Source organism: Mesoplodon mirus, assembly GCF_964341445.2.
Source record: "Mesoplodon mirus genome assembly, chromosome: 6".
NCBI classification, from domain to species: Eukaryota; Metazoa; Chordata; class Mammalia; order Artiodactyla; family Ziphiidae; genus Mesoplodon; species Mesoplodon mirus.
The window spans coordinates 87,173,677-87,188,460 of record NC_138982.1 but is presented as its reverse complement, the minus strand read 5'-3'; the positions used below and the strand labels follow the sequence as shown (position 1 = coordinate 87,188,460).

Here is a 14,784-nt window from a genome sequence, read left to right as displayed (position 1 = left end):
CAAAAAATTTGAATGGCTTACTTTATTGCAATATTTACTTTATTGCAGTGATCTGGAACTGAACCTGCAGTATCTTTGAGGTATGCCTGTGATCTTGTCTATATCTGCAAACGATCTTGCTGAGATTTTGATAGAAATTGTGTAAAACCTATATATCTTCGGGGAAGATTGACATTTTTACTACATTGAGTCTTTCAATCCAGGGACGTGGTATGTCTCTCTTGTGTATTTAGATCTCTTGATTTCTTTCATCAGTGTTTTCTAGTTTTCAGCATACACATCTTTTCATATTGTGTTCATATTGGGATTTCTGTTTAGACAATCATGTCATATATAAACAAAGATGGTTTTACTTCTCCCTTATTGATCTGTATGTTTTTTTTCCTTTTCTTACCTTATTGTGCTGAATAGAACTTGCAATGCTATGTTGAATAAGAGTGGTAAGAATGGACATCCTTGGCTTTTTCTTGATCTTAGGGAGAAAGCATTAAGTCTTTCACTATCGAAGTATTTTGTTAACTATAGGTATTTTGTAGATGTTCTTTATCAAGTTGAGTACGTTTCCTGTATTCCTATTTTTCTGAGTTTTTAAAATCACAAATGGGACTTCCCTGGTGGCTCAGTGGTTAAGAATCTGCCTGCCAATACAGGGAACATGGGTTCAAGCCCTGGTCCAGGAAGATCCCACCTGCCACGGAGCAGCTATGCCCGCGACCCACAACTACTGAAGCCCACGCATCTAGAGGCTGTGCTCTGCAACAGAGAAGCCACTGCAGTGAAAAGCCCACGCACCACAACAGAGAATAGCCCCTGCTTGCTGCAACTAGAGAAAGCCCGCGTGCAGCAACAAAGACCCAATGCAGCCATAAACAAACAAACAAACTAATTAATTAATAAAATCACAAATGGACATTGACTTTTGTAAAATTTTATTTCTGTTTCAAATGATGTGATAATGTGATTTTTCTTTTTCAACATGTTAGTATGGTGGATTACATTGGTCGATTTGTGAATGTTGAACCTGCCTTGGATTCCTGGAATAAACTCCAGTTGGTCATGTTGTATAATTTTCATATATTGCTTTATTGCAGTTGCTAGTACATTGTTGGGGATTTTGCATCTATATTTATGAGGGATATTGTTCTGTAATTTTCTTTTTTTTTGTACTGTCTTTATCTTGTTTTGGTATCAGGGTAATACTACCTTAATATAATGAGTAGGGAAGTGCTCCCTCTGCTTCTGTTTTTTAGAAGAGGCTGTATAGACTTAGAGTTAATTTTTTTAAGTTTTATAAAATTCTCCACGGAAGCCCTCTGGGCCTGAAGAGTTCTTCCTTGGGAGATTTTAAATTATAAAGTCAATTTCATTAATGGTTGTAAATCTATTCAAATTATTTCATATTGAGTGAGTTGTGATAGTTTGTGTCTATTCATCTAAGTTGTCATATTTATATGTGTAGAGCTGTTTATAGTATTGCCTTATTTCCTTTTGATATCTTTGGAGTCTGTAGTGCTATATACCTTGTTTTATTCCTCATATTGGTAATTCATATCTTCTTGCTCAAGGTTTTTTTTCCTTTGTCAGTCTTGCTAGAGGTTTGCCAGTTTCATTGATTATTTTAAAAGAATCATCTCTTTTTTCATTGGTACTCTGTTGTTTTTGTTTTTCTGTTTCATTGATTTCTCTTACCTTTATTATATACTTTTTTTTTTTTTTTTTTTTTGCTCATGTTGGGTTTATTTTGCTCTCCCTCTTCTAAGTTTTTGAGTTGGACACTGAGATTATTAGACTTTTCCCCTTTCCTAATGTGTGCATTTACTGCTATAAATTTGTTTCTCAGCTTCAGTTGTGTCCCACAAATGTTGATATATTGTATTTTTATTTTCATTCAGTTCAGTATATTTTTTATTTCCCCTGAGACTTCCTCTTTGGCCCATGGATTATTTAGATGTGTGTTGTTTAGTGTCCAAGTGTTTGGGGATTTTTGTGCTATCTTCCTGTTACTGATTTCTAGATTGATTTCATTATGGTCAGAAAACACACTCTGTATGGTTTCACTTCTCTTAATTTGTTGAGATGTGGCTGAACATATAGTCTATCTCGGTTTTTGTTCCAATACACTTGATATTATCAGTCTTTAAAGTTTTGCTAACCTTATACATTTGAAATAATACCTGAGAGAACGTAGATGAACTAGACAGATTCCTAGAAAAACACTAACTACTGAAACTCACTCAAGAAGAAATAGAAAGTCTCAAAAGACCTATAACAAGGAAAGAGATTGAATTACTAAGAAAACCAAACCAAACCAAACCAAAGCAAGAAAACTTCACAGAGTAAAGTTCAGTACCAGATGGCTTCACTGGCAGATTCTACCACATTGTCTAAAGGAGAATTAACACAAATCCTGCAAAATCCCTTCCCTTAAAAAAAAAAAAAAAAAGAAACACTTCCTAAATCATTCACTGAGGCTAGTGTTACCCTGATTCTAAAACTAAAATTAATTGAAAATCTATACATTGCAGTGAATGACTTGAAAATGAAATTTAAAAAAGAATTCCATTTACAATAGCATCAAAAGAATAAAATACTTAGGAAAAATTTAACAAAAGAAGTGTAAGACAGGAACATTGAAACTATGAAGTCTCATGAAAGAAATTTTAAATTCTATAAATAAATGAAAGGATATTTTTTTGTTCATGGGTTGGAAGATTTAACATTGTTGAGATGGCAGTACTCCCTAAATATTGATCTACAAATTCAGTGCCATCCCTATCAAGATCCCAACTGATTTTTTTTGGGGGGGGTGTGGAAATTTACAAGCTGAATCGAAGTTCATATGGAAATGCAAGGGCCAAGAATATCCAAGACAATCTTGAAAAAGAGTGAAGTTGGAAAATATAAACATCCTAATTTCAAAACTTACTACAAAGCTACAGTAATCAAGACAATGTGGCCCTGATATAAGGCTAGACACATAGATTAATAGAATAGAATAGAGTCTAGAAATAAACTCTCACATTTATGGTCTGTTGATTTTTGACAAGGGTGCCAAAACAATTCATTGAGGGAAATAGTCTTTTCAACAGATTGCTCTGGGACAATCAGATATCCACATACAAAGGAATGAATTTGGACCCCCTATTTCATACCGAATACAAAATTAATTCAGAATGGATCATAGACCTAAATGTAAGAATTAAAATTGTAAAACTTTTAGAAGAAAACATAGATGTAAATCTTCATGACCTTTGGATTAGGCCATAATTTCTTAGATATGATACAAAGCTCAAGGGGCAAAAAAAAAATAGATAAGTTAGACTTCATCAAAGTTATAAACTTGTGATTCAAGGAGTCCATTAAGAAAATGGAAAGACAACTCACAGAATTTGAGAATATATTTGCAGGTCAAATATCTGATAAGGGACTTATACTGGAATGTATAAAGAACTCATAGCTGAATAATAAAAACACAACCCAATTAAAATGTGAATAGACATTTCTCCAAATATATGCAAATGGTGAATACGCACAGGAAAAGATGTTCAACATCAATCATCATTATCTAAACTACAATCGGATACCGCTTCACACCCTCTAGGATGACTGTAATGAAAAAGACAGACATTAGGTGTTGGCGAGTATGTGGAGAAATAGGAACCCTCATGCATTGCTTGTGGGAATGTAAAATGGTGCAGCCAATTTGGAAAATAGTTTGGCAGTTCCTCAAAATGTTAAACAGAGAGTTACCATGTAAGCCAGCAATTCGACTCTTGGGTATATACCCAAGAGAACTGAAACATATTCACACAAAAATTTGTACATCCATGTTCATAGTGGCAGTATTCATAATAGCCAAAAAATGGAAACAACACTAATGTCCATCAACTGATGAATACATAGATAAAATGTGGTATAATATATTCATAAAGTGGAATAATATCCATAAACTGTAATGTTTCATGATACAATATGGATGAACCTTGAATACATTATGCTAAGTGATAGAAGACAGACACAAAGACCACAATATTGCATGGTTCCGTTTATATGAAATTCCCAGAATAAGCAAATCTATAGAGACAGAAAGTAAATTAGTGGTTGATAGGGGCTGGGTGGAGGGGCAAGTGGGGAATGACTGCTAATTGGTATAGGGTTTTTTTTGGGAATGATAAAAGTTTTTGGAATTAGATAATGGTGATAGTGGCACAGCTTTGTGACTATACCAAAACACACTGAATTGTATATTGTAAAAGGGTGAATTTTATGGTATGTGAATTATATTTCCATTTTAAAAGTTGAGTGCCTTGTTGGCATGGAACTCTAAATGACTATTTTCTTCTGCATTGAATGGGTAGAAATGGGCTCTCTGAAGAGATTCATTGCCTCTCTAGTAGTACAGTAATTCTTGATTTAGCCCATTCAGTAATCTTAAATAATCATTCATTCTGTTCATCAGGATTTTTGTTTCATTTCCTTCTGGGCCCATGATAGATATTTGTTTCTCCATGTACCTGAATTAAGTGTAGCCATGTGACTATTTTTTTGTCAATGAAATGTGAACAAAATGATGTGTGTCATTTCCAGGGGGAAGCCGTTAGAGTTAGTACACTCCTTGCCATGTTCCTGTCCCTGGATGGTGGAGCCTTTATTAGCATATGTCCCTCTGTTAGGACAGTGTGGAGCTAAGCCTTTTGCCAACCCACATTGTTCATTTGTGTTTAAATGGGAAATAAACCATTGTTCTTGTAAGCACTGAGATTTGGGGGTTGCTGATTACTACAGTACAATCTAGTCTTTTATGACTAATGTACCAAGTTAATTTACTCATAATTTTTACACTTTCTCTTATTCCAGTCTGCTATCAAAACTGCTTTAAAAACCTGCTTATGAGTTTATGGAGTGTGCCATAGATACTAATCATTGAGACTCTCCAGATCATTTTTGACTAGCTGGTGCCAGCCATTAGGATTTTTGGACTGCAAGATGCTAGTTTATTGAATTTTACTGTATTGACATGTATAAATATGCAACAAAAGTGTTGGAATTACTTAGAATGAGAAGATTGTTATATTTTGAAAATGATTTTAGAGAAAGAAGAAATTGGGACCTTCAAGGACAGATACTTTAATATATATATATATTTATATATACTTCACACACACACACACACAAATATATATATATATTTGACACACTGCGCGGCTTGTGGGATCTTTGTTCTCCGACCAGGGATGGAACCCAGGGCCCTGGCAGGGAGAGTGCCGAGTCTTAACCACTCTGATTGCCGTGGCTAGGACTTCCAAAACTATGTTGAATAATAGTGGCGAGAGTGGACATCCTTGTCTTGTTCCTGATCTTAGGGGAAATGCTTTCAGTTTTTCACCATTGAGAATGATGTTTGCTGTGGGTTTGTCGTATATGGCCTTTATTATGTTGAAGTAGTTTCCCTCTATGCCCACTTTCGGAAGAGTTTTTATCATAAATGGGTATTGAATTTTGTCAAAAGCTTTTTCTGCATCTACTGAGATGATCATATGGTTTTTATTCTTCAGTTTGTTAATATGGTGTATCACATTGATTGATTCACGTATGTTGAAGAATCCTTGCATCCCTGGGATAAACCTCACTTTATCATGGTGTATGATCATTTTAATGTGTTCTTGGATTCTGTTTGCTAGTATTTTGTTGAGTATTTTTGCATCTATATTCATCAGTGATATTGGTCTATAATTTTCTTTTTTTGTAGTGTCTTTGTTTGGTTTTGGTATCAGGGTGATGGTGGCCTCGTAGAATGAGTTAGGGAGTGTTCCTTCCTCTGCAATTTTTTGGAAGAGTTTGAGAAGGGTGTGTGTTAGCTCTTCTCTAAATGTTTGATAGAATTCACCTGTGAAGCCATCTGGTCCTGGACTTTTGTTTGTTGGACGATTTTTAATCACAGTTTCAATTTCATTACTTGTGATTGGTCTGTTCATATTTTCTGTTTCTTCCTGGTTCAGTCTTGTAAGGTTATACCTTTCTAAGAATTTGTCCATTTCTTCCAGGTTGTCCATTTTATTGGCATAGAGTTGCTTGTAGTAGTCTCTTAGAATGCTTTGTATTTCTGCGGTGTCCATTTTAACTTCTCCTTTTTCATTTCTAATTTTATTGATTTGAGTCCTCTCCCTCTTTTTCTTCTCATTAGTTCTTTGAAAATATTTTAAATAACTGCTTTGATGTCTTTGCTAGATGCAGTATCTGGGAACCATGAAAGACTCTGTTACCAGCTTTTCTCTTTTCTTATTATGAGTCACATTTTCCTATTTCTTTTCATGTTTCATAAGTTTTTTGAAAATTGGACAGCATAGGGACTTCCCTATGTTGCAATGGTTAAGAATTGCCTGCCGATGCAGGGGACACGGTTCAACCCCCGGTCTGGGAAGATCCCACATGCCACGGAGCAGCTAAGCCCGTGTGCCACAACTACTGAGCCTGCGCTCTAGAGCCTGCAAGCCACAACTACTGAAGCCCACGCGCCTAGAGCCCATGCTCCACACCAAGAGAAGCCACTGCAATGAGAAGCCTACACACTGCAACGAAGAGTAGCCCCTGCTCCCCACAACTAGAGAAAGCCCGCGCAGCAACGAAGACGCAACACAGTAATAAATAAATAAATAAATAAATAAATAAAATTAATTAAAAAAAAGAAAATTGGACAATATAGATAACATATTGTAGCAGCTGTGGATTCTGATTGCATCCTTTCTACCCCTAAAGCTTGTCATTGCTAATTTCTGTTTAGTAACTTGCCTAGAGTAAATCTGTGAAATTGTTTGTCCTGTGGTATGTGGAAGCAAATGTCTTTGCTCAGTTTATTATTATTGTTGTTGTTTTATTTTTTATTTTTTTTTTTTAATTTTTTATTTTTTGGCGGTATGCGGGCCTCTCACTGTTGTGGCCTCTCCCGTTGCGGAGCACAGGCTCCGGATGCGCAGGCCCAGCGGCCATGGCTCACGGGCCCAGCCGCTCCGCGGCATATGGGATCCTCCCAGACCGGGGCACGAACCCGTATCCCCTGCATCGGCAGGCGGACTCTCAACCACTGCGCCACCAGGGAGGCCCTGTTGTTTTATTTTTAAGGCTGGTTTCTGGTGTCACCCCTTATATCAGCCAATCATTGGTGAGAAATTGTGCTCAAAGACAGAGAGCCCATAAGGCTTTTCCCTTCTGCTGACAGATCTGTGTATATATTGGGTAGTGCATCGAAATTCAGATCATTTTCAAGTTTGTCCCAGTTGAAATGTTCCACTGAGACTTCTTGTATCTCCATCCTGGAATGTGTGGATAGTTTGGGATTTTTCCAATCTCTGTTACACATGCATGTAGTCCCTGTTTATTTAGGAGTACATGGAGAGTTTTTCAAGTTCATCCGTGACAGTCTCTTCTAAGATCTCTCTGTTACACCCCCTACTGATCAGACAGTCTGCTTGTTTGTTGTTCTAACTGGGACTTCAACCTCCACGCACTTGGATAGCTTCAGAATTTTTCCTTTCACTTCTGGGATAGGTTTTCTGCTTTCCACTCTGAATCAGCTGAGTCCTGCTCTGTCAGCATCGCTGCTAGTTTTCACGGCCTGTTCCACCTTTGTAGAAGTACTATACTGACTTAACTTGTGGGGGAGGAAGAGTAATGCGAGCAGGCCCAGGAAAGAGTGCCACAGACTTCTGATGCTCATACCCAGGTTCAGTAGATTTTCCTGAGAAAATATTTCTCCATTTATTGTATGCCTTTAGTCAATTTCCAATCATTTGAGATGATTGTTTTTGACAGTTGTTTTTTTTTTTTTTTTTTCCCCAGCTATATATTTGACTTTGCAGGGAGGATTTGCCAAAGTCCTCACTCCATCATCCTGGAAGCATCCTTTGCTTCCTTTTGGTGTTTTTGAAATGTTTATGTGGTTTTTCATATAAAGACAAACAAAAATATTGCATAAAAAGTGTATGATTTTAAAGTCCATTTTAATTTTATTTTCTAAGATACTACAATTCAGTTCATTTAATGATGATCATAATTAAACAGAAAATTAATTTTTTTATTGTTGCAGATTTCAAGTTCTGCCTATAAAGACAGGAATGAGGAGTATAAAAGACAATTCACACATCTACCTGATACAGAGAAGCTGATAGCAGGTAAAAAACCAGGAAGTTACAAAAAACCCTTTTACTACCTCATCAAAGTAGAGCTGATGAGTGACAATATTTGTAGAAAATTTAAGCCTTTATGCTACATAGAAACTATTTTTTGAGATAAGCAGCATCTTATCATCTGTAATTAGACAATGTAAAACTAAGTTGTAATTCAGGGAGGAGTGATTTCTGCAGTATTAAGTACAATTGACCCTTGAACATTGAAGGAGTTAGGAGCGCTGACTCTGCAGAGTCAAAAATCCACGTATAACTTATAGTCAACCCTTCATATCTGCTGTCCCTTTGTGTCTGTGATTCTGCATCCATAGATTCAACCAACCACAGATCTTGTAGTACTGTAGTATTTACTATTAAAAAATATCTGGGCTTCCCTGGTGGCGCAGTGGTTGAGAGTCCGCCTGCCGATGCAGGGGACACGGGTTCGTGCCCCGGTCCGGGAAGGTCCCACATGCCGCGGAGTGGCTGGGCCCGTGAGCCATGGCCGCTGAGCCTGCGCGTCCGGAGCCTGTGCTCCGCAACGGGAGAGGCCACAACAGTGAGAGGCCCGCTTACCGAAAAAAAAAAAAAAAATCTGCATATAAGTCCACCCACACAGTTCAAACCCATGTTATTCAAGGGTCAGTTATACTCGCTAAAAAATAGACCTAAGAAGAAATGATTTGTCAGTTTCTTCTGGTGCTTGTTTCATATGGTTTTGTAGGGAAAATTTAAATTTGATGTTCAGTATATATTACTGTTCCTCAGAAAAAAGTGCTCCTTAACAGATTATAGAGCAATTTTATAAAAACTTTTAGGGCTTTATCATTATTCATATAGCCTTTCAGGTAGATTTTTTTTTTAAAATAGGCCTTAAGAGGAAAAATTTAGTCATAGTACTTAAAAAGTGCTTTATTTTTGCTATAAGTATAACATAGATTCTTTACCATCAAAATACTGAAGTTGGCTTTAGTTTTAGTACATATTTCATTTAAACCATTTATTCATAGGAATTTCTCAGATTTCTGGTGATGTTGGTTAATATTCAATTCAATGTAACTGAATTTCTAGAGAGTTCAGTTTAGTTCTTTAAATATCAAAGAAATGAATCAAAACAATTTTTTTAAAGATTGGAATGTAATATAGTCTCACGATAATAGAGTGTATGGTAAAAAAGTGAAAGATCATTTCACCCAAGGCCACTCTGACCTTCTTCCTGGGTGATAACCACTTTTAGCAATTTCTTATGTATATATCCAGAAATTTTCTGTATGTATATCAAGAGGAATATATTCCTAAGAGAACTTAAATGGGAGCACACTGTGCTTACTGTTTTCAGTCTTGTTTAGAGCTCTATTAGCACTACTTATGGATCCACTGCATTCCTTTAATGGCTGCCTAGCAGTCAATTGAATGAATTTTGTACCATAATTTGTTTAATAAATCCCCTACTCATGGACATTTTGATTGCTTCCTGTCTTTTGCTATTACCACTAATGCTACATTGAACCTTCATGTTCATTTGTTTTGGCACGTATGTGCCACATGTATTGTAGGTTAAATTCCTTGAAGTGGAATTGTGACTAAAAGGTAATGAGCATTTAAAAGGTTTATACTGTTGCCAAGTTATCCTCCAAAAAGGCTACACCAATATTCATTCTCATCAACAGTGTATGTAAGTATCTGCTGTGCCACACCTCAGGAACTTTGCTTTAGCAAAATTTGGTATATAGAAATTGTATTTAAATATGCATTTCTTTAATTATGAGGGAGGTTGAACATCTATAAATCATTTGTATTTTTCTGTGAACCTTTCTTTTCATAAACTTTGCCCATTTTTCTAGCAGTTATTTGTCTTTTTCTTGTAATAGCTTGTTAGATGTTAAAAGAAATTAGATATTTTTCACCTGTTGTTGCAAATGTGTCTTGCCTGTTTTGTCACTTGAAATCAAATACTTTTCATGGAAACCTTTATAAAATATTTTATACTCATCACTGCTTTCTTGAAAGAAATTAATCTGATAATACAGTGATATATACTCACTATAAAGCATTAAAGCCATACAGAAATGTATAAAGAAAAAATTGAAAATCATTGGTGATCCTATCACCTATATGTAATTTTGCTTAATATTTTGTAGATATCTTTCAGTATGTATATTTGCTTTTAAAAATTTACATTTTTTGTGGTTTTCCTCACTCACTGCTATAATAAACTTGTTCATTGTATAAAATTTGGAAAATACAGGCATTTACAAAGTAGAAATCTAAAACCACCTATAATTGTACTATCTGGAAATAATGTCAGTGACACACATATCTATACAAATTAAAATATCTAATTGGTATCATTCTGTACAAATCACTTTAAGTTCTTCGATTTAACCACATATTGGATCACTGTCTTCTGAAACAGAGAATCTTAAATTTAATTTAAACTTTTATTTTAAAAAACAACTCATTGTCATTTCAAATCCACAATATCATACTTTATAGGCTAGTTCAATAAATATTTATTAGTACTCAGTATGTGCCACACACCATACTGTTTCTGAAGAACTTGGGGTGCGGTGGGAGAGCAAACACATATAAACAAATCACTATGATTCAGGGTGATATGAACAGTTTTAACAAGGTACAGAAGTGGTACAAAGGAAGACATAACATGTTGGAGGAAGGCAAGTATTTTCATTTTGGGCACGTTGAGGTTGAGTTGCCAAGACAAGTAAAATATATATATATATATATATATTGTATAAATATTATCTGGAAATAAAGATTTAGTGTACACCACAGTAATCTTCTAACTTGTCTCTCCCCTATTCTTACGTGCCTTCAATCTATTCAATACTGTAGCTGTAGTGGTTTTTCTAAGATGCAAATCTGATCAGATTAAAACCCTTCATGGATAGTATTCCAATGACCTTAGAATAAAGCTTGACTGCCTGACTTACGTGGCCTTTCATATATGTTAAATATCCTCTCATTCCTCATCCTTCATCAAGGTCCCTTCAGTCTCTAGCCTTCTGAAGGCAACCTTCTTTGGACATGTCATATCCTTTTGTTTTCAGGCCTTTTTACTTCAGTTTGCCTAGAACTGTTTTCCCTCCTCTGTACCTGGCTATCTTTTGTCTATATATTTTAAAATATATATTTATGTGTTATATATATTTACATATATATGTTATTTGTATATTTCTCATTTAGCAGTGCCTTTACTGTAAATTTGACTGGATTGGTACAGGTCTCGTATTCAGCTACTGCTCACCAGAGTAACAGTAGTAGTAGTTAAAATACTGAAACATTGACTGGTAAATAGCCACTGCCTTTAGCCCCCCAACTGACTCCTCATACCTTAGCTCTCCTGGCTTCTCTTCTAGGATTCCCAGGGCCTTCCCATGATCCAGCAATGAAAGGTTTTATATCTGACATAGAAAGGTCCCTGTAGAACTCTGATCCAACACTATGGTTGGTGATCAGTGCTGTTACTTTAAATATCACCTCTGGATAGATGCCTCCACTCTGTGTTCCCTTAAGTGCCTTGCACTTTTCTCTATCATATATTTACATAACCATTATCTATATTATTTGCTATTGTAACCCTGATACCAAGGTCAGTACTCGACTTATAATAATGGGTGCTCAATGATTGAATGGATGGTTGATGGATAGAGGAACGAGTGAGTAAATGAATATCAATGTCACTTAAAATCAGGAGAATAGATGAGCTCAACCATGGACAACATATAGAGTTAAAAGAACACTAACAAAAGAATCATGGCAGCAGTAGAAGAAGAAAATCCAGTAAAAAAATTCAGAAGGAAAGGTCAAATAATGTGTGAAGATCCAGAAGAAAGGAGTATCACAGTGTTTCAGGGTGCAACGAGTTGTAAGAATCAGAATAATTTAACAGTGTGAAATACAGTTGAACTAAATGAAAATAACAGTTTGTGGGATTGATCTAAAGTAAGTATATAGAGGAAATGTATAGTGTTAAATGAATATATTAAAAAACAAAAAGAAAGTAAAATCAGTAACCTAAGCTTACACCTAATAAATCTATAATAGAAGAGGAAACTAAACCTAAAGCAAACAAAGGGAAAGAAATGATAAAGACCAGAGCATAAATTAATGAAATTAAAAATAGAGAAAACCAATGAAGCAAAAGCTGGTTCTCTGAAAAGATGAATAAAATTGAGAGACTGAGAGCCTGGTTGACCAAGAAAAATGATGGATGACACATATTACCAATATCAGGAATGGAAAAGAGGCCATCACTACTGATCCCATGGATAGTAAAAGGATAATAAGGAAATACTATGAACAACTCTATGCCCATAATGCAGTAATTTAGATAAAATAGACTAACTCTTTGAAAAATACAAACTCCTGAACATCACACAAGAAGAAACGTATAGCTGGAATAGTCCTATACCTAGTAAAGAAATTGAATTTGTAGTTAAGAACCTTCCATAAAAAGAAAACTTGGTCTAGATAGTGTCACTGGTGAATTCTATCAACCATTTATAGAAGAAATAGTATCATCCATTCCAGAAAATAAGAAGGATCACTTCCCAACTCATTTTATGAGACTAGTATTACCAAAATACCAAAACCAGACAGAAACATTCCAAGAAAAGACCAATATCTGGCATGAACATAGAAATAAAAAGTTGAAACAAAATATTAGCGAATGAAATTCAGCATTTATAAAAGGGATTATAGATTATGACCAAGTGAGGTTCATTCCAGGAATGCAAGGCTGGTTAAACACTTAAAAAAATCAATGAAATTTATCATCTTAACAGACCAAATATGGAAAACCATGTGATCATCTCAATAGATGCAGAAAAAGTGTTTGACAAAATTCAACATTCATTCATAAGAAATCTCTCAGCAAGTTAGGGATAGAACTTCAATCTCCTTAGAAGTAGCTATGAAAAACCTACAGCTAACATCATACTTAGTGATGAGAGAGTGAATGCCTTCCACTTAAAATTAGAAACTAGGCAAAGATGTCCTCTCTCACTACTCCTACTCAGCATTGTACTAGAAGTTGTAAGTATAATGAGTGCATTAGACTTGAAAAGGGAATAAAAGGCATATACATTAGAAGAACAGGAAAAAAACTAACTTTATTGCCAATAGACATGATTATTCATGTAGAAAATCTCAGATAATCTACAAAGTCTTCTAGATTTAATGAGTGAATTTAGTAAGGTCTCAGGATTGAAGGTCATTTGAAGGTAAAAGAAAGGGTCATATTTATATGTACTAGCAAAGAAAGAACAATTGGAATTGAAATTTTAAAAATACCATTTACATCAGAACTTCCCAATATGAAGCACTTAGGTATAAATCTAACACATATACAGGCTCTATATGCTGACAACTGTAACACATTGACAAAAGAAGTCTAAATAAATGTTTATAGATTGAAAGACTTAATATTGTTAAGATCTCAATGAAAAATCCCGGCAAGCTTTTTCATAGATGAGTAAAATGACACACTGATTCTAAAATTTATACAGAAAAACAAAGGAATTAGAATAGCCAAAATAATTCTGAAAAAGAAGAACAAAGCTGGAAGACACACATTACTCAATTTCAAGACTTATTATGAAACTACAGTAATCAGGAAAGTCTGAGATTTGCCAAAGGATAGACATTTAGATAAATGGAACAGAAAAAAGCCCAGATATAAATTCGTACAAATATTGTGAACTGATTTTTGACAAAGGTGCAAAGGCAATTCAATGGAGAAAAGTTAGTCTTTTCAACAAATGGTGCTGGAACAATTAGACGTCCATATGCAGAAAAGCGAACTTTGATGCCTGCCTTACACTTTTTATGGAAATTACCTCAAAATGGATCATAGAACTAAATGTAAAATGTAAAACTGTAGAACTTCTAGAAGAAAACATCTGGGTTTTTCTAGAGGAAATCTCTATGAACTTGGATTTGATAGTGAATTTTTAGATGTAATACCAATAGCATGATTCATACAAGAAAAGAATTGATAAATTGTACTTTTTTTGCTCTGCAAAAGATACTTTTTAGAGAGTGAAAATATAAGACACAGGGAGAAAACAGTTGTTAATCAGATATCTGATTTTTTCTTTTTAAAGAAACACTTCTATCCAGAATAGAAACTATTCTTAAAAGTTAACAGTAAGAACACAAACATCCCAATTAAAAAATAGGCAGATGCTTTACCAAAGGAGATATATGGATAGCAAATAAGCATATTAAAAATTGCACACGGGCTTCCCTGGTGGCACAGTGGTTGAGAGTCCACCTGCCGATGCAGGGGACACGGGTTTGTGCCCCGGTCCAGGAAGATCCCACATTCCGCGGAGCGGCTGGGCCTGTGAGCCATGGCCGCTGAGCCTGCGCGCCTGGAGCCTGTGCTCTGCAACAGGAGAGGCCACAACGGTGAGAGGCCCGTGTACCGCAAAAAAAAAAAAAAAAAAAAAAAAAAGTTGCACACTATCATTTGTCATTGGGAAATACAAATTAAAAGCACAATTAAATAAACAACATAGCTAATAGTCTTACTAAAATTAAATACAGGGACTTCCCTGGTGGTCCAGTGGTGAAGAATCTACCTTCCAATGCAGGG

At 35.3% G+C, this 14,784-nt stretch overlaps 1 protein-coding gene across 1 annotated transcript in view; it reads left to right on the top strand.

Moving 5' to 3' along the window:
* GRAMD1C (GRAM domain containing 1C) overlaps positions 1 to 14,784 on the top strand; it is a gene marked incomplete at its 5' end in the record, with an annotated part of 105,146 nt that overhangs the window by 14,547 nt on the left and 75,815 nt on the right. Inside the window, one exon of the mRNA XM_082624797.1 lies at positions 8,084 to 8,168. Within this exon, the coding sequence (XP_082480923.1) occupies positions 8,084 to 8,168 (85 nt within the window). The remainder of the gene's footprint in view (positions 1 to 8,083; positions 8,169 to 14,784) is intronic.